The sequence below is a fragment of the Eucalyptus grandis genome, chromosome 7, assembly GCF_016545825.1.
Source record: "Eucalyptus grandis isolate ANBG69807.140 chromosome 7, ASM1654582v1, whole genome shotgun sequence".
Lineage (NCBI taxonomy): Eukaryota > Viridiplantae > Streptophyta > Magnoliopsida > Myrtales > Myrtaceae > Eucalyptus > Eucalyptus grandis.
The window spans coordinates 57,766,121-57,790,346 of NC_052618.1; the positions used below are offsets into that span (position 1 = coordinate 57,766,121).

The 24,226-nt window shown below is 40.5% G+C and overlaps 3 protein-coding genes across 5 annotated transcripts; 2 read left to right on the top strand and 1 right to left on the bottom strand.

Moving 5' to 3' along the window:
* Window positions 1-830: 830 nt before the first annotated feature.
* Window positions 831-5,281, bottom strand: LOC104454466 (probable LRR receptor-like serine/threonine-protein kinase IRK). The gene is made up of 2 exons (XM_010069315.3): window positions 3,130-5,281; window positions 831-2,620 (listed from the first exon to the last, which is right to left on the bottom strand). Exons 1-2 carry the CDS (start codon window positions 4,596-4,598, stop codon window positions 1,171-1,173), a joined length of 2,919 nt encoding a protein of 972 aa, XP_010067617.2. The 5' UTR covers window positions 4,599-5,281; the 3' UTR covers window positions 831-1,170.
* A 9,592-nt stretch (window positions 5,282-14,873) lies between these two features.
* LOC104454467 (two-component response regulator ARR17) lies at window positions 14,874-17,729 on the top strand. Of its 2 annotated transcripts, none has more exons than XM_039316759.1 (4): window positions 14,874-15,509; window positions 16,864-16,949; window positions 17,114-17,191; window positions 17,304-17,729. In XM_039316759.1, exons 1-4 carry the CDS (start codon window positions 15,410-15,412, stop codon window positions 17,382-17,384), a joined length of 345 nt encoding a protein of 114 aa, XP_039172693.1. In that variant the 5' UTR covers window positions 14,874-15,409; the 3' UTR covers window positions 17,385-17,729. The 2 variants fall into 2 exon arrangements, with proteins under 2 accessions (XP_039172693.1, XP_010067618.1); XM_010069316.3 differs by having other exon boundaries at window positions 14,878-15,509; window positions 17,317-17,729.
* A 1,915-nt stretch (window positions 17,730-19,644) lies between these two features.
* Window positions 19,645-23,833, top strand: LOC104454469 (glycerol-3-phosphate dehydrogenase [NAD(+)] 2, chloroplastic). 2 transcript variants are annotated; one of them, XM_010069317.3, is made up of 9 exons: window positions 19,645-20,087; window positions 20,961-21,097; window positions 21,190-21,295; window positions 21,464-21,665; window positions 21,754-21,841; window positions 22,157-22,304; window positions 22,915-23,064; window positions 23,209-23,358; window positions 23,523-23,833. In XM_010069317.3, exons 1-9 carry the CDS (start codon window positions 19,725-19,727, stop codon window positions 23,535-23,537), a joined length of 1,359 nt encoding a protein of 452 aa, XP_010067619.2. In that variant the 5' UTR covers window positions 19,645-19,724; the 3' UTR covers window positions 23,538-23,833. The 2 variants fall into 2 exon arrangements, with proteins under 2 accessions (XP_010067619.2, XP_018715330.2); XM_018859785.2 differs by having other exon boundaries at window positions 19,718-20,076.
* The last annotated feature ends 393 nt before the right edge of the window (window positions 23,834-24,226 follow it).

Sequence of the window (24,226 nt, forward strand, 5' to 3'; positions counted from 1 at the left end):
CATTCATATTGAGCTAAGCAGCAATAATTGTGCATGATGGTCAGGCAAAGTTTCTCTCCATAATTGAGAGGGATTTCTTTTGCACATCGTATCAGCTAATGCATAATAGAATTCTTGGTGAGGCGCATCATATCCACTACTCCTCCAAATGAGTCAGATCCAAGCCAAAAGCTTCAGTCAGTCTGCAATATGACCATTTTACTTGCCCAAATACGAGATGTACATTAGAAATTATAGTGGTACTCAAGCCAAAAACAAAGGGACAAAGAAGTAAGAAAAATACATTTGGTGGGGGTGACTGGGCTTCTATTCTATTCCGACAGCTGTACGCATGAGACTGCGTGAGATCCTGTTTCCATACTTTCACTTTTGTCATTTGTTTCTCTCTAGGCCATTAACCATGCTTTTTTTCCACGACCTTTCTCTTCTGTCGATGAGTCCTCAGTGGACCATTTTCACTTTCCCGCTATTTTATTCGCCACTTATGTTTCATATACTTTGTTTACTTCGAAGTGGGTGCAAGAATCTTGAGACTACAAAATAGGCTCACTTTTGACTTGTACAAACACTAGTTTAATGCCAAAATCATCGAGACAGGATTCTGTTTTACAGCACCATGATTACTATATTATTGGAAGCTAAGACATGCCCTCCTTGGTCCATACTACGAGCAGGCTCGGCACTAAAAGCTGATTCAACTTCTTGCATTATTCATGTTTTGTCCTGTGTTTCTGCTTCCACTGTTGGCTTAGCAAACATTAGCTACTATTTGCAAGATATCCATTCATACATCCTCCAAGGTTGGCAATGTAAATTTTGTAAATTTGATGGAGTCAAACGAAAGGCTCAGTAACCATTAGCTCATTCATTACAAGCAAAATCACCAGACAAAGATGAATTCCCGACAGATCAGTAACTTAAGAAACAATATCCTTAGCGGGGTCCCAAATACGAACCCGGTGAAAAGGAATCCGGTACCGTAATTGAACATTTTGAAGAAACTAAAATCCTGATCAAGAAAACACATACAACAACAAGAAAAGACATCAGAATTCCCAAGGATCTGATTGTTCTTCTCCCAGATTAGACAAACAGTCCCGGATTCCACTTCGCCGGCAAAGTAAATATTCCCACGATTTTTTTTTTTTTCCCTTGAAGTATCAGTTAAACTCATGAGGATTCATCTTGGCCTTCCGAAGGGCATCTGATTAGCTCCAATATGTTAACTACCTCTGCCATGTCCGGACGGTTTGATGGAACTTGCGACGTGCATATCAAACCCAGTTTCATCACTGGGATCGCCTCTTCTGACGGGAAGTTCCCTTGTAGCCTCCCATCAATACATTCCTCTACCCTGCCTTCTTCAAGTGCCCCTCTCACCATATCACACAGAACCACCACATCATCTTCCATGTACTCAACAGGCCTTTTCCCCGTGACAATTTCAAGAGCTAAAACTCCGAAACCATAAACATCACATTTCTCCGTTATTTTCACGGTTCTACAAGCAAACTCCGGTGCCATGTAACCAAGCGCACTCTGAATCTTGCTGCTTAAGACATAACGGTCCAGCATTGGCAAAAGTCTTGCCAGCCCAAAATCCGCCACTTTAGGTTCACCAGAACTCTCTATCAGAATGTTGCTCGATTTTATGTTGTAGTGAATGATGCTCATTTGGTGCAAATGAGCCAAGCCTCTTGCCGTCCCAAGTATAATATTAAAGCGTTCATTCCATGAGAGTAAGTTCCCACCTGATCCTTCATGGAGATGCTTATACAAATTCCCACCAGATACAAACTCGGATATCAGGAGTTGCAAAGATGGAGTCCAGTAGTAACCTTCAAGTGCCACGAGGTTAGAGTGCCTGATCTTTCCAAGCTTCTTCACTTCTTTTTCGAACTCATCTTGCGACTTCACCAGGCTTGAGACAGTGAGCTTCTTAATGGCAACTGCTCGCCCATCTCGAAGCACGGTTCTATAGACAGCTCCAAACCCACCACGTCCAAGTTCACAATCCTTGCTGAGAAGAGCATGTGTCCCCGTGCTGAAGTCAGGGTCGCCGGAGAACATGACAAGCTTCCCAGAATTGGCATCAGTAGTAGGCGACTGGCTGAAGTCATCCCCAGCAGATAATGCGAGGGCTGCAGCAGATCTGGAGGTGGAAGCTCGGACTCGAAGATTAAGGACAGTGATGGCAATGACACCAATAACAATCACTGCAGCAGCACCAATAGCGATGAGCGCAGATATACTGAGGATTATTCGTTTATGACCCGGAGTCGCAGGTAAGGAATCAGAAGGGGAGTCAGAGGAGGAGTTTGGATTGAGGACAATGGGCTTTGGAAGGACGGCAGGGCATGACTTGTTTACAGCTGCACCACAAAGAGCCGGGTTATCAGACACAGAGGATGGTAATATTGTGTTGAAAAAGCCACCGAGAGGGAGTTCCCCTTGAAAATGGTTATGGGAAATGTTAAACAAGAGGAGGTGGGGGAGATTGGCTAGTTGCTTGGGTAGTGTTCCGGTAAAATTGTTAAATGACAGGTCCACCATCTGTAAGTTCGCAAGCTTTGACAAGGAGGCAGGTATCAGACCATTTAAGTTGTTCTGTGATAGGATCCTGCACCATTTCAAACATAACTCGTGATAATTCATCCGCATAGTTCTAAATATTCAATCATAGTTAGATTTTCTGTTCGTGCTTGCGTCTATAGAACCACAATGGTATTTTGAATTGAAAGCAATTAAAATCGCATATGCCAAGATTTTACAAGAAAAATGCATTGAACAGAGACGCTACAGTTACACCTTACATGGCTAAAAACATGCAAGCGATGTAGTGGACACTATCAAGCTCACCATAAGTCAGTACAGTGAAGTTCCTGGTAACTAAAATAACTTTTATTTTCAAGTAGAAGGGTGGTCTAAGAGACTGATACTCTAAAGAAGTCCAAAACTATTTACCTGAATCCACAGATTATGATTTTAATTTGGAGAATCAACTAAAGGAAAAGAAAGTTTGCATCTTTTGATGACAAAAGTTGGTAAACTTACTGGTCTCAACCACCTATATCAGATTTAGTGCATACAGAAATGAGAGTCAAGAGGTAGACACAAAGGACAACTTACAGAGTCGTTAGAGCAGAACACTTCACAATTGAATCCGGAATAATCCCCACGAGTTTATTCCCTCCAAGCCTCAGTTCTTTCAAAGAATTGGCGTCACCAATTTCAGAAGGAATACTGCCGCTCAGCTCATTTGCAGTCAAATCAAGAACATCCAATGCCTTGAGTTTTCCAATGGTTGCTGGAATAGAACCTTTGAGGGAGTTATTTGACAAATTCAAGGACTGCAAGCCAGTAAGATCCCCAATATCAGATGATATTTCGCCCGCGAATGAATTAGAGGACAAATCCAAGATTTGGAGCTTTTGGAGTGAGCCCTCTGCCGATGAAGCAATGGGACTCGCATATTTGGCAGCGACTTCTTCTTTATCTAACAGTGAACTTTTCAACGAGTTAGGCCCCATAATCCAACTTGGAATATGTCCCGAATATGCATTGTTGCTTAAATCCAAAGATTGAAGATTCTTGCAACTGGACAGAGCCTGAGGAAGTGCCCCTGTAAACCCATTTCTTGAAAAATTTGCCACTTGCAGTGACTGCAAATTCCCCAATGAAATTGGAAGCTCCCCAGAAAGCCCATTACCTGAAAGATCCAATCTTTCAAGAGCTTCAATTTTTCCAATCCAATCTCCAACACCCCCTGTCAACAAATTCCCATGTAAATCCAGAGAAGTACACAATGTAAGCTTCTGCAATGTATCCGGTATGCTCCCAGAAAGAGCATTTTCACTCAAATCAATCGACCTCAAAAGCAAACAGCTGCCTAAGCCATCTGGAATCAAACCAGAGAACCGATTCTTTCTCAAGCTGACACCTCTGAGATTCTTCATTCCTGCAATGCCCTCCGGAATCCCACCCTCCAACAGGTTATCAGACAAATCCAGAGATCTAAGTCCACTCACGGTCCAAATATTGTCAGGCGAAACACCAGAAAGCATATTTGAAGAGAGATCAATCGATGCAAGCATAGAACAAGAACCTAAAGTTTCAGGTATCTTGCCAGAGAACTTATTGCTAGCCAAAGAAACTGACCTCAAAGACCCACATTGCCTGAAAAATTCATCAGGAATAGTCCCTGAGAGACTGTTCTCACTCAAATCAAGGACTCTCAAGTTATCGATCCTAGCGATGCTGGAGCTTATGCTACCGGTAAGATTGTTCTTAGCCAAGGACAATTTCCTCAGGAACTGCAACTGCAAAAGCCCACGGCCTAAGTGACCCGACAAGGAAAACCCATCAAGATTGAGCTCCACGACCCGATTGGATCTGGGGTTGCATTTGCAACCGACCCAGTTGCAAGGATTGTCATCATCTTCATCCCAAGATGCAAGCTTTCCCTTTGGATCTTGGACGTCAGCTTTGAAGACAATCAGCCCCAAAACGTCATCATTCAGAGAAGGGTTCACTGATGTCACCAAAACCAGTTCTAATGACAACACCATTGAGCACAAAATTAGCAACATTCTCATCATTTTCGGCACCTCCTGCTCTCAACTCTGTGGCGACGAGGAAAACGCGAGAGCAACTACAGACTCGTCCCAGAGTTTAGAACAAGCAAAAAGAAAAAGGAGCAAACTGAAGCTCTCTGAGGTGCGTTCGTAAGAACAAGAAGGCCAGGTACCAAACTTTCGCCACTCGCCAACCAAAGGAATTCGAAAAAAATAAGAGATGAGTATGGAAACAACAATGTCGAAGGAGGGCAAGACACTTGAATTAGCTGAAGGGGAAAAGAAAAGGCTGAACTTTTCAGGCGCTCAAAAGCTTGGAGCTGGAAATAGCAGAACTCTTTCAGAACAGAAGGCGAGGAGTTCCGGAACAGTGGTTTCGCGCTTTGAAGCCAAAGGGTGGAAGAAAACGCGAAGCTTCGGGTTTGAAACGACCGATACGGGAGTCACGGAGTACAGAGCGCATCGTCTTGCGGGACATTGTATGAGCAGAAACTCAACGAGACTCGCCGGCCCAAAAGAAAAGATGGAGGACTCCACGCAGCCGCCGGCGGCGGAGGTAGCTAGGGTTCCGGCGAGATCTTCCGGGGAAATGCGGCGTTGCAGAGACAGAGATGGTCTCAGCAGAGAGAGAGAGAGAGAGAAGGAGGGAGGGAGACACTGCTTTCTTGGTTGTCTGAAAGCGCTTTGTCCTGAAGGGTCTCTCTTTCTTTTGCTTTTTAACGGCATAAAGATAAAGAAAGGAAAAAAAAGAGGCTCAGCAAGAGGACCAATTCGTTAGGTGGGGCAATTTATTTGCCCCCGGACACGTGTCGTCACATTGTAGGACGGCTCGCCTCCGACGTGGCAGAAACGCAGTCGCTGTCGGGCGGAGCTGTGTCGACGTGGACGCGGAACTGGCGCCATTCCTCGGCGCCGAGCGCTCGGCCCGCGGCTTGGGGGGAATTCAGTTTTGCCAAATCGCCCCCGTGATTACGCGTAATTACGATTGGGCCACTGGACAGTGAACGTTCGTTCTCTCTTTTTGGCGTCGAGGGTCGGACTCCATTTTATTTTTTTATTTATTATTTTTTTGGCTTTTGACGTTTCTGATGTGGGCTTGCTCTTGAGCGGATTACCGAGAAAAGGCTAAAAAGAATGGTACGTTATGCGGAAAATTAGATCACGCGTGACTTTCGTTTCAATCCCATTGCTCTATAAATCATCTTTCGGCTTTATTCGTATTCATAACATTGGAGAAAACGACAAAAGAGGACTGCAAACGCTGCAGGCACGCTGTCCAAAAGCACTTGTTTTGTGCAAGGGCGATAATTGTCCGAAAAGCCTTAAATTTATTATACAAATAAACAATTTATTAGTATATCCTTCTGGTAAATTTTTGCTGAAAATCATCCGCCATTCATGTTATATGGTATGATTAGCACTAACACGAACCGATTTTGTCTTTTTCTTAATTGTTTAATTTCTTTCTTTTTTCCTTTTGTTTTCTATCTATTTTCTTTTCTTTCTTTTTTTCTATTTCCCTCCCTCCACCCGTGGTTGGAGCCTTGGCAATGTCCAACGCCAAAGGTCCAAAGACTGACGGAGGGAAATGGGAAAAAAAAAGAATTCAGAAAAAAAAAATTTTAAAAAAATCCTGCAAAAATTATCAACATCGGTGATCTTCAGTCAAAATTTGTTATAATTATTATATGGACAAATCATCAAAAGGTTTGAATTAAATTAGTTTAATTAAATATTTATGATTAAATTCGTTATCGTACAATAGATTTAATAACTCTTTTGACAATTTTCTCAAATTAACATAGAAAATGATATCGTGATAGGAGAACTGCACATTTTCTCATTTTTGTATAAGTCTTACTAATGAGTGCGTTTGAGGATTTGTTAAACATATTTTATTTGGAATAGTTTGATTTTAATGGTCACAATTACACGATTATGCATGACACGAGAGTAATCAGCGTATTGAAAACTATAAAATTTTCTCGATTAGTTGCCTAACAATTGCCCTTGAGACACTCTTTAACAATATATATCTTTCATATTTCATTGAAGTTTGCACAATGGCAATAAAATTATTGAGTTATTTGCTAAAATTTGTTTGCATGAGTGACTTGTCCATATGATAAGGTATTATGCTATCTTATTCAAACACAAGAGGATTTTTAATGACTCAACGAGGTACAATGTCGGTTAGAACAAAAGATGACTAATGTAGAATGCAGATGAACCATAACAACTCTGATTAATCATAATTATTCCAATAAACTTCAAGGGTAATTATGCCTTTTTATTCGAATAAAAGGTACAAACAAATAGATTCAATGGAATAACCCGCAGACCTCATAAATCGGTTAAGTTTATCATTTTCAACAACCTGTAAAACTCATAAATTAACTAAGCTTGTGTCTTTTGATCTATGTCGATGGCCTTAATCCACAGTAAGAATTTCCTCTGATTTCTTCAATTTGTAGCGAGTTTTCTTCTTTTTTTTTTTTTTTGGTCGCTAGTGTAAGAGAATTGATCTTAATTGTGGGATTTTACCCAGGATAGGATTTATGATATTCTTCCAATCAAACAGAAGAATAACCAGTAATGGAACTGCGTCAGCATTGATTAACCCCAACTTGTCTTAACAGTTTCCCTTTGCGTCAACATAGAAATTCCGAGTCAAAGCACTCCCTTTTGACGACAGAAGGATTAGGCAGGCGATGGCCTTAATTAGCAATGATCAACGGGTTCTTTGCCATCTGGTTCAGGATGATACGCAGACCAAAATCGAGATTTGAATTTTCGCATTTTTGTTGGACGTGAGAAATTCTATGTAAGTACAAAAAATAGAGGCAGAAAAACACCAGACTTTGTAGAATTACAGGAAAAGGGACACGGACAGCAAACTTGGGATGATCTAGGGAGTAGACAGGATGAAAGTGAAAGGGCGATGAAGGCCATAAAGGCAAGTAGGTGGGTGGGTGGTGTAATAAAGAAAAAGGTCTGGTGAAAAGACTTGGAGAGAGAGAGAGAGAGAGAGAGAGAGATGTGCAGAACAGCAGTGAGAGGGACACCTCCATCCCTCTTTTTCACTTTCTCTTTCTGGATCTCTGTTTTCCAAAAGCACCGGTTAAAAACCACTAAAACCGATCATTGAAGCCTGTCAGTACGCTTTGAGAATTTACCCTCTTCGGATAGAAATACACGTCTGTCCAAAATACAATCGATGGCCCATTGTAACAAGCACCTTCCCTTGGCCCCTCTGCTTCTTGAGTTCCGACTGAATTGAATCCAGAATTTGAAAAAAAAAAAAAAAAAAAAAAAAAAAGGAAAGAGCAAAGGAGGAGAGGAGGAGGAGGAGGAGGAGGAGGAGGTCCCCTTCCTGGATTCTCGGTTGCTCCAAGAATTCAAATTGAATGCGACCTCTTTCTCTACGACTTCGCATTAAATGCAATGGCAGACAGGGGAGTTAAATCCCAGGCCACCCTCTGTCTCGGGGCCTCGGTAATTAATGGATTGAGAATCTTCTCTTCTGTTCACTTGTGGCCTTTGTGGGGGTCAAGAAACCGTACTGGTAATTGCCAATGGGTGCATTATTAAAGTAGTACTTACTAGTTGAGACCACAAAATGGGACCTCAAAAAGCAATAGAGTAAATTCAGAACCACAATTGAGAATAGTCAAAAATGTTTTAAACCTATATTATATAAATATCAATTCAGTTTTAAATATTTCATTTAAATCAATTTAATCCTGATCATCACTAATGTGGATGTCGGCTATTTATACGACTAGTTTTGATATCGACTATTTGTTTGCATTTTTTGTAATTTTGATTTTTGATTTTTGATTTTTGATTTTTTTGTTCATCTTCCTCCACTACCCTCTAGTGAGGCTCGATCTTGTGAGATCCGGCAAGATTTGCTCTTGCTCATGGCCAATCACCAGAAGAAGAAAAAAAAAGAAAAATTTAGAAAGTCATTCACATAGTACACTCTTTTCCACATCAACGATTGCAAGCAAAAAATGATCAAAAGAATCACATTGACAAATTATTAAAAGGTTTATAATTAATTTGATCAAATTAAAATATTTATGGTTGAATTGATAAATGTACAATAGATTTTAGTACTTTTTTGGTAATCTTACCATTGAAACTCTTTCCATTGTTAGGGGGAGGTAAGGTGAGATGTACATGTGTATGTATAAGGATCGGAATATTTTATCGACTATTGAGTTTATTTATGAGAAAGCTTGTTCTTTTATGGTAACTTTTCATTTCAAGAGTAAAACAAAGTCATCTTTCATTCATTAGTAAAGCTCCACGTTATTTGATGAGCTACGTTCATTTTGGATAAATAAATAGATTCATAGTCAATGTTGCACTTATGTTAGAAATTTTCATGTTTCAAGCATAAGTTGATCCAAGAAATAATCAGCCGTTAACTCCTATAAGAGACTTTTACATAACAAATCACGCTTCTTGCTATCGGTCGAAACACTTATAAAAGACTATATCATGAGAAAATGACGCGCGTCTTTTTCAAGTAAACTCTAAAATGTTGCATTAATTGTTTCGCTTGGCAGGAAAAAGATCAATATGAGAAAAATGACTTCCGAAGTTAGGAGTAGGGATTAAATTGTTGATCAATATGGTGGATAAACGTTATAGCCATTATTTAAAAAAAGAAAAAGAAAAGAAAAGAAAAGGTGATAGCAACTTGTGCATGAGCAGGACACAACGCTAGCTGAGACAAGACATTCCACACCATCATTTTGTAGACTCGGCTCTTGATCTGTGTTTGTCCTATTTCTGTTTTTCTCCAAACCTCATTGGCATTGCTTTGCTTTGCTCGGTGCTGACTTTTGATTTGATTTGATTTGCCGTTACTGATTTTCAAATGTACGTAGACAAATGGAGCCAAGTTCTCGCGTCGATGATGTGAAACTTAGCTACCTTTCAAACTCCATACCCTTCTTCCCCTTCTTTTTTCTTCGCCCTTCTCTATTTCGGATGTATAGGTTTTGTCAAATCTTACGTAGTCCTCTGGTGGGTCTGGCCCGATATCTTTTGCTGTACCGCATTTCGGAATGGGGATGGGGATGGGGATGGTGAGGCCCGTGAGCTTCAGAGTCAAAGCAACATGTCGTGGTTGTCTTCTTACGCAATTCTAAGAATCTCTCTCTCTCTCTCGAGTCTCGGGGCGAATTTATCTACATTCTTTCAAAGGATTCTTGGTAGGAATGAAGATGGCGATGATTGTTTGTGGATATGGGAGTTGCTGACGTCTTGTCTGGCGAGTTTGGTAGTGCCCGAACATGTTTGGAGGCTCTCTCTTTCTTGGCTTAGAACTCACTCAATTCGGGTAGACAGAAGAAATTAAGAACGAATGAAAGCAACGACGATAAGTACTCTCTCTCTCTCCCCCCCCAACCATCAACGGAAGCTTTTCAACTCTCCGTGGTCACGTGCTCCCCATTTACACATCCTCTCAAAAAGTCAACATTTTTAATTTGGTATAATAAACTTCATTATTCATGTATTTTGATTCAATATTTAATATGACCTGTGAACTTTATTCCAACGTGTCCAACGTGCAAAGTCGTATTTAGACTTTAATTTATTTGACGTGGCCCATAACTTTTGATTTATTTTTAATCTAGTCCCTAAAATATATGAAAATGTTCAATTTTGTCCCTCAACTTAAATTAATAAAAAGACAACATTAAGCATTGTCATAGAATTTATAAATTAAATTGAATCTATACAAAAGTTCAGGGATTACATTAAACAAATTAAAAAATTTGAGGATGATATTTCATTTTAGAATAAAATTCAGAGGCCACATTAAATAAATTTAAAGTTTAAAAACAATATCATATATGGAAAAATTATAAAAAAAAGTGTTAAACCGATTATAATTGTGTCTATTTAGTCATAAACTTATTTTTTTGGTCAATTGAGTCATAAATCTTTTTGTAATTTTGCTAATTCAGGTTTATCTGGCCAAATTTAGTCAACTAGCATTGATGTGGACGTCGAAATATAATTTTTAGATATTATCTTATTTTATTCAAAATCTTGTTAATTTTTTTTTTTTAATATTTTCTCAATTTTTTTTTTTTTTTTTTTCTCTCCTTCCTCCTCATTCTAGCGACCAGCTAGAGGGGAGGGCTGATCCCTAGATTAAGGCGGCTGGCCAAATTGGAGTGAGGGTGAGCTTGTCCCTTATCATTGTCAGGCGAGGGTCACCAGCCACCGTTGAGACAAGCCCTCATTGGATCCACTGGCCAGGAATTGTCAAGCAAGGGTTCACCTCATCATCACTAGGTGAGCTCGTCCATGCCCAGCAACCCGTTGTGCTTAGGGGTGAGCAGCGGTCTAGGGTTGACCTTTGGGCCGGCCCAACCCCGCTCTGGCCTCTGGGTCCGGTTCCCAAGGGACCAGGGCGGTCCTTTGGCCCCGAATTTCAGACCAACACCGTGCGGGTTGGTCCTCTGGTCCTAGAGTTTCGGGTGGCCCAACCCTGGACCAACCCTATATATTATATTATATTATTTATAATTCTTTTATATATTCAAACTTAAGTAAAATGGTTGTTATATTATATTATATTGAGATGTTCTATCAATAGCACTAATAGTAATTTAAATTTAAAACTTTTGTTGAGTATTAATTATGTGTCGTTTGTTTGTTTTCGGTGTTTAGAAGTTTAAGTGAATTAACAAGATGTGAAATTATATATTCATGGTTTATATTAAGTATTTTGAACTTTTTATGGTTTAATTGTATTTCACAAATGAATTTCAGCTGCACTTTGCTTTTCAATTTGTGTCAAATGGTAGAAGTTTTTGAAGAATAGAGTAATACTACAGTTGCTACGGTGATTTGCTAGTCAAGTGGTGTGAAGCTCATTTTTTGGTTGAGTGGACTCTACATGATCAAATGCGGAAAAGCTTTTGCATATAGTGTTATGAATATTAAAGATAGATGATTACAAAAACTTTCCATTTTGCCCCATATCTCGTTGAGAAGTTAACAGGTACACAATTTTTATTATTATGTCATCTTAAATTTGCTAAATATGTATTGGTATTTATAGTTTAGTTGCACAATACTTTGCATTATTGATGGATGTGTAATTTGAATTTGTAGGTTTGCTTTTTTAGGGAGTATAAAAATAAGACGAAAAAATTATCGATCGGCCCCGGTTGACCAGACGGACCGAACCCATTGGCCTGGCCCGGTCCTTGGTCCCTGCTCAATAGGGTCGGTCCTCGGTCCTAAAATTGAGACCGACACCTGACGGTTGGTCCCAGGGTTAGGGGTGGCCGACCAACCCTGACCATGCTCACCCCTAGTTGTGCTCACTAATCCACTAGCGAGGGTCACCCTCACTAGATTCGATGAGGGCTTGCCTTGCCAATGGTTGGGTGGCCCTCGTTCGGTGATGGCAAGGTGAGCTCACCCTCAATTTGACTTGGCTAATTGCCTCAGTCTGATGACCAGCCCTCTCATGTGTTCAATAGTCGGGAGAAGGAGGGAGGAGAGGGAAAAAGAGAGAGAAAGAGAGAAAAAGAAAATATTAAAAATTAATAAAAAATTGAAAAAATAAAATAATATTAAAAAAGGTCCACCGACGTCCACATCAATATCGGCAAGTCAAATTTGTTTGATGTATTAAATTGACACAATAATAAAAATGTTTAAGACTCAATTAACAAAAAAATTTAAGATTGAATTGGTAAAATTATAATAAATTTAAAAAATTTCTAATAATTTTCCTTGTAGATACAAGATTCACAAATCATTTAGGTCATTTTTTCCTTCGGATATTTAGGACAATTAATCACCGTACAGATAATTTTTATTCTGAAAAGGGATAAAAAGGGAAACGAGATCTCGTGCAGAGCAGAGAGATTTCTCGGGTTCCCATGCAGCGCAAGCGAAAGAGCCAGACCAGACAACATGACGACAAGCGGTCGATGCTCCTTTTGTTTTTGTCTTGTTTAAACTTTAGGTCACGTTTCCGATGGCGCTCTCTCCGTGTCCAGTTCTCCTTTCTCGATGCTTTTCTTCGTCAAACAAAGAGCATCACCTTCCGTGTCACAGCTGGCAACCATATTGACCAAAGACTATTCTCAGACAAACTTGTAAACGTCAAATTCGAGAGAAAATTTACAAGTAAAGCCAGATCGAAAAAATCCTATCCAAATTGATTTATTTAATCCATTTTAATTGCATAAAATAAATTTGTGGCTCATATTCAACTAGACACATATTCGACCAAGTTATATTGCTAAAACACTACCATAATCAATCAAATCTAAGAAAATTCATACCTAGATTGAAGTGAGAGTTCGGAGTAAAAGAGTTTGAAATTGAGTGAAGATGAAAAAAGTTATAGACGTGAGTTAGATCTAGGTAATTTGTGAACTCATTAAACACATTATTTTGGGTTTTACTGTTCTGAACTAATTTATAATTCATTTATTGAATATAATTAATCTACATAACAACTACACCCATCAAATATGGGTTAAGAAATTGGTCTATGACCATTTAGATAGGTCTAAGCGGGGCTTACATTTCATGAATTATTCTCAATCGCATCATTATACATCTCGACGCCCCATGCGAAACGATAAAGCAATACGTTCAGCAATTGGCTTCTTGCTTATTAACGTCGGATTTTGATCATTCATTTGGATCTGATGCAAGCAAAAGGACGTCCTTCTTGGGCCTACCCGTAAACCGTGACATTGCGAAGCTTGGAGAATGAACTCTGGATTTAATTTGGGCTCAGGCCCAAAAACACTGCACGAGAGCCCATTTAGAAAGGCCCAAGTCCAGATCCAGAGAGACGTGGTTCGAAACACGGCATTAAATGCCCATAATTGCCACTGCCATCCCCCTTCGGAATCCCACCCCCACAAGATCAGAATCTTAAGAAGATCGCGAAACATTAAATGCAATGAATTTAGGGTCGCTTTACATCCATTAATGCACGTTCGGCTTGTCGTCCTGGAAGTTTTTCGGTACCAGATTCGTGCCTTCCCAGACTAGTATCCATCAATGGCTCACGAAAATCATTTTGCCTTTTCTTGAAAGATAAGACCATAACCATAACCCTGCATAAACAATCTAAGTAAAATCGGACCGAAGATGATTCCGAGAACGTTGCCTCATAAAATGGCTAAGCTTATTCAAATCAAATCAGCGAAGCGCCGATCCGATTGAACGAGGTGCTTATGAAATAAACACACAAAATCATGTCATTCTCAGCGGTTAATTGTATGCGCTCGATAACGTGACAAGCACGAGAGGGTTGGTACGAGATTTTTGTCATAGCTCCGTCTAAATCTAGCCTCGGACCTCTTCTTTAGGGGTGGGGATATGGATATGGATGAGGGAGCAGGAGATTTGACGTCTCCCAACCGATTTTTGGCTTTGCTCAATTCCCGATATTAGTCACTTTGACCGGATCTAGAACGTGAAATTGGATCCGAGGAGTAGAAATTCGGTCGCAAGATGACACGGGATCGCTAGAGTCCAGTTTCTCGCACCAACCCACATGAGAGGATGAGAGCGAAGATCTTTCCGGTTTCTCCAAACCACGTGTCGTATTCTGGAGAGAAAGAAGCCATCTTGAAGTTAGAGAAGATCTCCGAATCCGATTCTTTCGAGTCATGTCAAGATCTTCCGGGGCCGAAAGACAGTTTGTAGCTGCTAAACCAAACCTCGGATTTGTAATTTGGCAGTCCGATGGTGCTCAGGGCCCGATGTTGTTCCGTGCATTGCATCAGTAGCAAAGCACGACCCTCGACAGGGAGAGGAGATCTGCACGGTTGGCAAAAATCCAAGTAGGGAAACTGATGAATCCTACACGTAACGAACTGTCGATTTTCATTAGCACCATGCGTATGGAATTTGGCTACCGGTTCACTGTTTCACACGGAAAACATGCTGAGCGACCGAGACCTTCTGATTATGCTTCGGCCAAATGATATCGGGTTGATGAAGGGGACTGAGTCGCTTGCGAAATTCGTAGATAAGATTGACGAGAAGGTTATGCCGAATGCATGCGCAAAATCCTGTCTTTAATTTCTAAAAATGATGGGTGTGCGCAGCGTAGTTCCGTAACAAGAGAATAACTTTTGATTTGAAAAAAGAGCGGTGCTCCTGAGGAGAACCAGAGAGGGAGGGAGTTCGAATAATTAAAATGAAAGGAGGTGGTCCTAAAAACCACAAACATAGCAGTGGGCGCCTGCAGCAGCAGCAGCAGCAGCAGCAGCGGCAGCGGCAGAGCATCAGCTCAAGTGAGGATCTTTGCCCAGACAGCAAGCACAAATGCCATGCTGATTCTGATTCTCTCTTCTCTCTCTAGAGATCTAGAGAGAGAGGGAGAGGACATGATATGGTGAGGACGAAAGAGAGAGAGAGAGAGAGAGAGAAAGGACTGAATCAAATCAAGATACAGCCCCCAAAAGGATCACGATGTATCTGTGACTTCCTTCATTCATCTTCATTCATATCAACCCTTTCTCTCTCTCTCTCTCTCTGCCTGCGCGTGTATAAATACCGAGGAGTAACTAATGACAGTACCCTCATACAAATCCTGTGAGCAATGTTCTTGTGTGTTGTTCACGTCCCCTCCTTCCCGCTCATTTACTGCCATTCCTGGTCAGAGGAAAACCTTCATTGGATCTCTTGCATTTATTGTTCTCCGCAAACCCCACTCCTTTAATACCTCCCCTCATTCCTTCTCAATCTTTCATCCCCTCCCCTGTTTTCGTTTCCCGTAAAAGATACTTTCTTCTCTTTCTCCTTCGTCTTCTTCTTCAATGGCGGACTACGGAGACGAACCCCACGTCCTGGCCGTGGATGACAACCTCGTAGACCGCAAGATGATCGAGGCCTTGCTCAAGAACTCATCCTGCAGAGGTACTGTCATTTCAAGTCGTTCCAGAACAATGCACTCTCTCTTTTGACTGATCCTCGTTCGATCAGATAACTTTTCTAAGGAAAAGAAAAAATGCCAACTTCTTTTTCCTGTCTTCCATTTGATATGGACTTGTGTTTTTTGGTTTCCCCTCACGCATCATTATCTGTGATTTCATGAATGGATTTCATAACCTTTCTTGATTTTGTAATAGCTGTCCTTATTTTGTGAATGGTCTTCTTTAGCAGTAACTCCTTCTTTGTTAAACTTGCGAAATCATAGAAATGGTCTTTTCTGATAGTCTGGAGATTGCCCTCTGTTTCGCTGGAGTTTGACACCTATGTTTCAAGAATGTACGACAGGCTCCGACATTCGAAAATGGAGTCAGTAGACTTAGCATAAATTAATAGGATCCCCCTTATTAAGAACATCTACAAAAACTTTGTTAAAAAATTTCTAGTGAGATGTACTTCTAATGACTTCTTCTATTGTTTTGGCTTTACATCACAAGGGATGAATATCTTAATTGAATTTGGTAGACCCTCAGTTTTGAAACCACACGGTAGACAGTTAGTTGAAAGTGAAAATATTCGAAAGGTTTATCCTTGCGAAGTGCATGAACGGGAATAATTCAACGTACAACGGAATGGGACAATTATGCGATTGTCCTTGCGAGCTTTGTTCATGCAACACAAAACTTCAAGAGCATTGATGCTTGAGGAGTACTTTTACAGCTCCTCCACCTACCCAGATTTTATTCCAGACGGAGAATCTTTACTTACTTCATAGCATGCAAGTACACTGTAAAACTGAAACCATAGAATTCAAAAGATCCCTTTTATTTGTGGGTCCTAGGGGCTTGATTTTCCTTTTTCTTTTACCGTCGGCTCTCTGCATTAACTGACACTGTAAGTGCTCAACCTAGACTAACAGCTGCACTCACTTCTTTGGAAGCTTGACACTTCGACAGGACATTGAATTCCGAAAGATACTTCTTGTAGCTTAACCTCTTCAGATTTGGTATCCGTGAAGAGCTTGTATCGTGCCCTCTTGTGAATGGCTTTTAGCACCTCATTGCACTGTGACAACGTACAAGATCCTATTGGGCGAGACATTTGAAATATAAAGAGTTCTGGTATCCTGTAGATTAATTGTGTGATGATAACTGATAAACTGATTATGTATGGTTCTGACAATATGGCGAGCAGCCACAGTGAATCTGACCGACGGCTTCGTGCAAGTGCATTTAGATAGACTTAAATTAAGGTTTAATTGATCTTTGGCCAATGTATGTTATTTAAGCCATTGTGCATGCTGAAGGATGCCTGGTTGCTAATGGTTTATACATGGGTGCAGTGACAACTGCAGAAAATGGGATGCGAGCCTTAGAATATCTGGGTATAAGAGATGATCAGCCCGGCGAATCTTCAGTCTCTGCAACTGTAAGTAGCTTGTTTTGTTAGGCATGAAAGAAAAAAAGTACTGCTATGGAAGCAGAAATAATTATGCAAGTTACCAGTGCATGTGGTTGTGCATAATAACTAAAGGAAACTTAACAATATTATCGTTTAGTCATCTAATAGTTCTTGATGATGCTCTGCTGCAGACATCGAAGGTCAATCTGATAATTACAGATTATTGCATGCCAGGAATGACAGGGTTTGAGTTGCTGAAAAAAGTTAAGGTAAATTGGCTCACTCATCAGATTAGGATAAGATTGTTTTTAAGTAAGTTTCACTTATATTTCTTATTCATGTTCTATGTGATATCATAGTAGGCTGACTGACATACATAAGTTTGACCTAGCAGGGATCGTCAATCTTGAAGGAAGTTCCTGTTGTAATCGTGTCGTCCGAGAATGTTCCAACTCGGATTAACAAGTGTTTGGCCGAAGGAGCTCAGATGTTCATGCTCAAGCCTCTCAAAGCGTCAGATGTAAAGAAACTCAGGTGTCATCTAATGAATTGCAGAACATAGACAGACAACGGGGAAATTTCTTTGACCTTGTTTTTGTGAATTAGATTAGGGAAGAGAAAAATCTAACCCAAACCAAGATGTAAGCTCGTTGCGTACCAATCAGGCCTTACGGAGTCAAATTGGATGCACCCGGTGTGCTTTGATCTTGTACTTCTCTGGAAAGTCATCCTCTATGTTAGCTAGTTCATTTCGAACGATATAGTTTTTGTCAGGATTCCAAGGAAAGGCGGTGTCTTCTGTGAAGTTTTGGGAAATTAAATTCACTTTTTGTCCTTCTCTTTGTTTTTGTCTGGAGAAAGAATTGGAAATGAAATTTCTGAAATAGTCAAATTTAAGCCAAAATTAAAAAGTAGAAGTAATAAAAGTAATTGTTCCTCAAGAGTAAAAGCAGGGGATGATGAATTTTACACAAAACCCGTCCTAAGAACTTTTTCCCTTTTGTCTTCTTTTGTGAATGAAAAGGGGAGGACAGACTTACAAATAACGAACCAAGAAACGTCAGAAGTTCCATCCCAAGTCTAGAAAGAATTGGAAAAAAGCTCATCAGTAAAAGTGCCTGTGATGGTGATGGTGCCTTCTCTCATCCCATCCGAAGCACTGAATCACAGGATAACAAGTGATAAATAGACATCTCCCAAATCCCCTAGCCACAGAGGAAGCTGCAAGACAAGGGTAATCGCAACATGCCCTGATTCTGCCTTTGTCACCGCCTTGCGGGCTCTTCTTGCCGGAGCCATGCTTGTGGTGGTGGTGATTCTTGCCCTTCCTTTTCTTCACCATATTACCTGCTAGAAAGCAAGACCCAGAAAGAACTGATCAATACCTGGACAACCCAGATGCTCAAAATCGAATCTTGAACTCATTCACATAGAGAGAGAGAGAGCTTCCAGATGATTGACAGGCTGTATTTTTTTTCCGCTACCTTCTACTTTTCTGGGAACGAAGCTATTGCAGCTGAAAACACAAGGGCATCAAGCTCATGGATGGAGAAAGTTGTGGGAATCGATACAATGAGATTTGGTGGGTGTTGATGGATGGATGGGAAATAGAATATTTCATCAAAAGGACGGACTTTTTTCTGGTTGAGGAAGCAACGAATGAGAGCAAAATTTGGCCTTTTGGCCCCGGTTGAACAAACAGTACGCTTCGAGTCGTCGACAGCGTGCGGCCAGGATGATGTATATATATATATATATTATTTCGTGTTACTTGTTCAGCTCACAATCCATACTATAATAGCAGTTGACAGAGCAAGGGACGGCACGTTATTCGTCTTCCCAGAGAAATGGAGAAAGTTTAAGGATATAATATTTACCTTTTCAGGTCATTCTCAGGCGGTATGCTGCATATTGCCTAAACTTCGGCAAAATCAATTGACATCCCCTTCTCGCTTCGCCAACGCTGACCATGATAATGTTAAAAGTCATTACAGTTTGCGGGAAATTTGCGATCCTCTTGGTCAGCTCAACACATCTCACGAGTCAATTTACTAGTCACCCCGATTCCACACTTTTAAAATTTAATACGATGTATTCTACGAATTTAAAGTACTTAGCCCATCTTATTGTATATTCCAATGCTTTCGTCTCTCAACAAATTCGCTCACATCTCAATCTAGTTATGCGGCCTTGATCCCCCATCCGGCCAATAAGATTGAGTGTTTCGATGCTGGTAATATATAACTAATTGACTTTATCGAGCAACGTAAGGTGTCTTTATAAATAATATAAGATAAGAAATTATAGCCATACATTCTCGACTATCTACTAAACAAATATTTAGATAGAACCACCCGTGATGGCGGCGTAGTGGTTGAGTGCAAGTTCCTTTCGAGAGAGTTTTGAGTTCGAATCGCTACATTATTTGCTTTGCGAGAAAGAAACCCACGACTTACTCGGTAGCAAGAGTGATAGTGACTCTATTGTTTGTCCAGGTTTTATTCCGCCGCGAAGCGACGCACGGAAGTTCCCTAAGTACCAGAAAAAGAAAAAATACTTAGATAGACCGAATTAATCTCAATAATAGATCAACAACTCAAAATTCCATTAGCGTACCTAAATTGATGAACGGAGACACCTGTAAATTAACAAGGCAGGAATTTCCTCTCACCACCAAGCAAGCCAAGCACCAGTATTGGATAAACCTTAACGAAAAAAAAAAAAAAAAAAAAACAGTGCACCGCAAGGATCAAGCCTCGCATGCCGCTTGCCACGTCTCTCTCTCTCTCTCTCTCTGCGTGAATGGCGGCGTTAATGGAGCCAGCCTTCTTGAACGGCTTCTACGCAACCTCCAACCCGTCTCCATCCTTCGGATTCCGGCGCACCCCACTGAAGCGGCGCTCGAGACCCACCGTCATTTTCCAATTTCACCCTCCCCCTAATCCCATCTCCACCTCCCGTTCTTGCTCTTCCGAGAGCACTTCGCCGCCGCCGTTACCGGCGGAAGACGACGGCCGTCGATCCTCCGCCTCTGAAACTAATGCTCCGGCCGAGCGCTCGAGAGACAGCAGAAAAGCGGTCCGGGTAGCGTGGGAGAAGCTGGTCCGGTGGTCCAGGTCCTGGCGGTCCAAGGCCAAGACCGATGTTCTTGAACGTACGAACAAGGTTACTTTCTGCATCAAGATTTCGCTTTTAGTAACTGGTTGGGCATTTGGAGAGTTGGGTTTGTCTTGATTGATCGAATCGTCTTGATTTTTGTCTGCGGGTTTCTCAATCTTCCTGTGTAGAGGTATTCTAGACTTTGCCATTTCTAATTGTTTAAAAAAACAATCCTTGCGTTTTTCTTTTCAATTCGCTGATAAGAAGTTTCTGAATTCAAATGGATGTTGGGTTCTTTCTTTTACTTGGTCCCCGTACGTAAGTAGAATTGGACTGTACTTGTGCTCCTTTCACAAATGAGCAATGACGTTCTTGAACTCTTTGGGATTGCCTTTTAGTTCTTTTGTGCTTTTCTTCGATTTCCTGGAGATGTTGCTGCTTGGGGATTATCACTGTACTTCGCCTCACTTTACGATATCTCCTTTCAATTCGGAACTGGCGTTGTAGCACTTGACTAGAATAATGGTTTTGTTCTGCTTTCTAAATACGCGACTCGTTTTGGCAATTTGGACAATATCTGCATAATTGGAGAAGGCATTATTTGTATATCTGCTATTCTGGAAGAACACGGACATCTGATTATGGTACTCCTTTTTACTTCCCGCTTGGAGATCTCTGGTTTCAAGCAGGACTCTCTTACCAGGCCTCTGAATTCAAAACGAATCAACTTAAGTTGGACTCAATACTTCCATTCTTAATTGAGCTCTGAAGCCTATTCAAAAGTGGCATTTATCTATTGATTTGTTATACTCATTTTCAAGTCTGTGGAAGAAGAGATCATTGTATATCAATGTAAACACTTATAAAAATGTAAATATAAAAGTTGACTTACTTTTTACTTACGATTTCAGAATGTTTTTATCATTTGTTGGCTTTTAGGTTGTGGTGCTTGGAGGTGGGTCCTTTGGTACTGCAATGGCTGCACACATTGCTAGCAGAAAGGCTCAAATGGAAGTTCATATGCTTGTCAGGGATCCGATTGTTTGTCGTTCAATCAATGACGATCACTGTAATCAGTAAGTTTTCTGCTGCTTTGGTGTTAATAACTTCCACGGTGCATAATTTCTTTCTTTGTTCACTCTGCTTCACTGATGTTCTTTATGTTCAGCAAGTATTTTCCAGATCACAAACTCCCAAAAAATGTAGTTGCTACAACCGATGCGCAAACAGCTTTGCTTAAGGCAGACTATTGCCTTCATGCAGTACCTGTGCAGGTACTTTCGTTTAATCTGACTATTACTCATCCATGCTAGTTCATATGCTGTTCTTAACGACATGGTGTCTTATCTGTGCAATTTTCTGTGAAGAAGCATATGCGGCAGTCTCCAATTTTCGCAACTGAATTACCTATTAAAGTTGACAGATCTTTTTTGCATAAGCAGTTCAGCTCGGCTTTCCTCGAGGGCATTGCAAGTTATGTTGATCCAGCCTTGCCGTTTATATCCCTGAGCAAAGGGTTGGAACTCAACACATTGAGGATGATGTCTCAAATTATTCCTCAAGCATTGAGAAATCCCCGACAACCTTTCATTGCACTGTCAGGACCTTCTTTTGCTTTGGAATTGATGAATAAATTACCGACAGGTATTTGTTTGTGCTGGGTTGTCATAATCACCAATATCAGTGAGCAAATGCTGCCTGTGAGATTTTGACCTTTTCTAGTTGTTTGCAGCAATGGTGGTGGCAACTAAGGACAAAAAACTAGCAAACGCAGCTCAGCAGCTCCTTGCTTCTAGTTACCTAAGAATTAATACGTCAAGGTATGCAGTTTCTGCTGAGTCATAGGGTCAGTAAAGTACACCTTTGAGGCTTCTACTTTTTCTTTGATTTTATTGTACTCATCCAGATTGTCCTTATTCTATTTCTATAGCAGAATGATGTCCATGATCCTTGTCTTCTATTTTTCATGTACTTTGTTTGTTGGCTGTTGATCCATTCGGTTTGTGAATCTTTATATTACCATTGACCTCTCTTGTCGCCCCACCACTCGATATACAATATGCTTGGCTAAAGGAACTGTGTTTTCTGTGCATGTCATCTGATGAGTTCAGTTTGTAACCTCTGATGGCTCCCAGTGATGTTACAGGGGTGGAAATTGCAGGTGCTTTGAAGAATGTACTAGCAATAGCAGCAGGAATTGTGGACGGGATGCATCTTGGTAATAATTCAATGGCAGCTCTAGTTGCCCAAGGTTGTTCTGAGATAAGATGGTTGGCGACAAAGGTTCTCTCTACAAATCATTTTCCTAATGGAGATTTCTGTGCATTGTTGCTATTCATCATGCTTAATAGCAGTAGCTCTAGAAACTGGAAAATCATAAACTAGAAATTCCATTAGACAGTGTTGATCACTTGGAACTGGTAGAATATAAGAAAACCCATTGTTGGATTTTGCAATGCCTATCGTACATATAGTTAATGATTCGTGTGGAATATTAATAGGTTTTTGTTTGTTAATGTAAATAGAATGCTCATAGCAGAGACATAGCTTTTCACTGGCCTCTTGATGGATGATGTTTAGATATTATTAGTCAGTGCACTGAACTTTAGGTGAGCTATTAGGAGGGTAGGCAAAAGAAATCTGACTGCTTAATTCTTTTAAAAGTAATCCTGTGGAAATTTTTTTGACACTGGAACCGCTCATTTTCAGATGAACTCATCACACCCCATACTCTCTCTCTCTCTCTCGCGCGCTGTGTACACACACACACATCTACCTGTTAAAAGGGCTCATTTCGTTTGTGGCAAATCCACCTAATCTTTTCATTGTCATCCTTGTTTCTGGTTTTTTGCTGGTCCTCTCTCTCTGATTTTCCTCTATTTAATTCACTCAGATGGGTGCAAAGCCAACCACCATTACTGGTCTGTCGGGAACTGGGGATATAATGCTGACATGCTTTGTAAATCTTTCAAGAAATAGAACGGTTGGAGTGCGTCTAGGATTGGGTGAGAAGCTCGAGGATATACTTGGCTCTATGAATCAGGTGCTCGACAAACTTTCTAAGACAAATAATATTTTGTTGGTGACTTCTCTTGTGATGAGATTGATTATCAGAATTTTCCTAATAATACCTTTGTCTGTGTAAGTGCTGTGACTACCCTTTCACTTTTGATCTTCATATGCGCAGGTGGCTGAAGGCGTCTCAACAGCAGGAGCTGTGATTGCCTTGGCCCAGAAATACAATGTTAAAATGCCTGTGTTGACGGCAGTTGCTCGTATTATTGACAATGAGCTGACCCCAAAGAAAGCTGTATATGAGCTTATGAATCTTCCGCAGGTGTTTACTCAAAATCCTTACGCATAAATGATTTACATAAATGGCCTGCTTGTAACATTTTGTCTGAATTTGGTGACTCTGGGACTGTTCTGGTCCGATAATATTCATGCAAATACTATGAGGCCTGTCTTCCATGTTAATGATCCAAATTGTGATTCTTATAGGTTGAAGAAGTATAAAGGTGGCCGAGCTCTCAAGTTTATGAAATGGCTCCAGGAAGATACAACACGTTGTTTGCTCCTCGAAATTTCTGGCATAGGATTCTTTTTTTTGCCAATTTGTCGGTATAGGATGTCACCACATACTCGAAATTCTTTTGCTTCTAAATTCTGATAGTTAAATTCTTTTGCTAATTGTGGATCACAATTTTTCAAGCTAAATACATACTTATAGGAGGATAAATGCTGACAATACAGCAATATTTTTGACCTTTCAGCTACGCTTGAATTTCTATGATTACTCCTTCGCACATTAAGATTCTTGGTTCTTTTCATTAGCTCAATTGTGAGGCCATAGTTTTCACAATCATTAGCACTATAGAAACCAAATAACTCCCGGAGAAGTGTGATTTGTCAATTATGCAGGCAAGTACTAAATTCCTCTTATATTAGAATTCTCGGTTTACTTTGGTGCTACACATATCTGCTCAACTCAATCTCCTACGTTCAACCTCGCGTTTGCTTCTGTGTTTATGACTTTGACTGCGTTACCTTTCCCCTTTCGGCCATGAAGTTGACTGGTTCAACCCAGGATTTTGACGTCGTTGCATGGTTTCATGACTTAGGTTGATGCCATATATGTAATGTTTTGAACGGCATTCACACTAGATATGGCCAACAACATATGTACAGTCTAGAAACAATAGTGA

Coding starts and splice junctions, on each gene's coding strand:
- LOC104454466 (XM_010069315.3), bottom strand. CDS start 4,598: ATGATGAGAATGTTGCTAATTTTGTGCTCAATGGTGTTGTCATTAGAA. Junction 2,621..3,129: donor TGTTCTGCTCTAACGACTCT/GTAAGTTGTCCT, acceptor GAAATGGTGCAG/GATCCTATCACAGAACAACT.
- LOC104454467 (XM_010069316.3), top strand. CDS start 15,410: ATGGCGGACTACGGAGACGAACCCCACGTCCTGGCCGTGGATGACAAC. Junction 15,510..16,863: donor CAAGAACTCATCCTGCAGAG/GTACTGTCATTT, acceptor ACATGGGTGCAG/TGACAACTGCAGAAAATGGG. Junction 17,192..17,316: donor AGTTGCTGAAAAAAGTTAAG/GTAAATTGGCTC, acceptor TTGACCTAGCAG/GGATCGTCAATCTTGAAGGA.
- LOC104454469 (XM_010069317.3), top strand. CDS start 19,725: ATGGCGGCGTTAATGGAGCCAGCCTTCTTGAACGGCTTCTACGCAACC. Junction 21,296..21,463: donor TTCATGCAGTACCTGTGCAG/GTACTTTCGTTT, acceptor TTGCATAAGCAG/TTCAGCTCGGCTTTCCTCGA. Junction 21,666..21,753: donor GATGAATAAATTACCGACAG/GTATTTGTTTGT, acceptor AGTTGTTTGCAG/CAATGGTGGTGGCAACTAAG.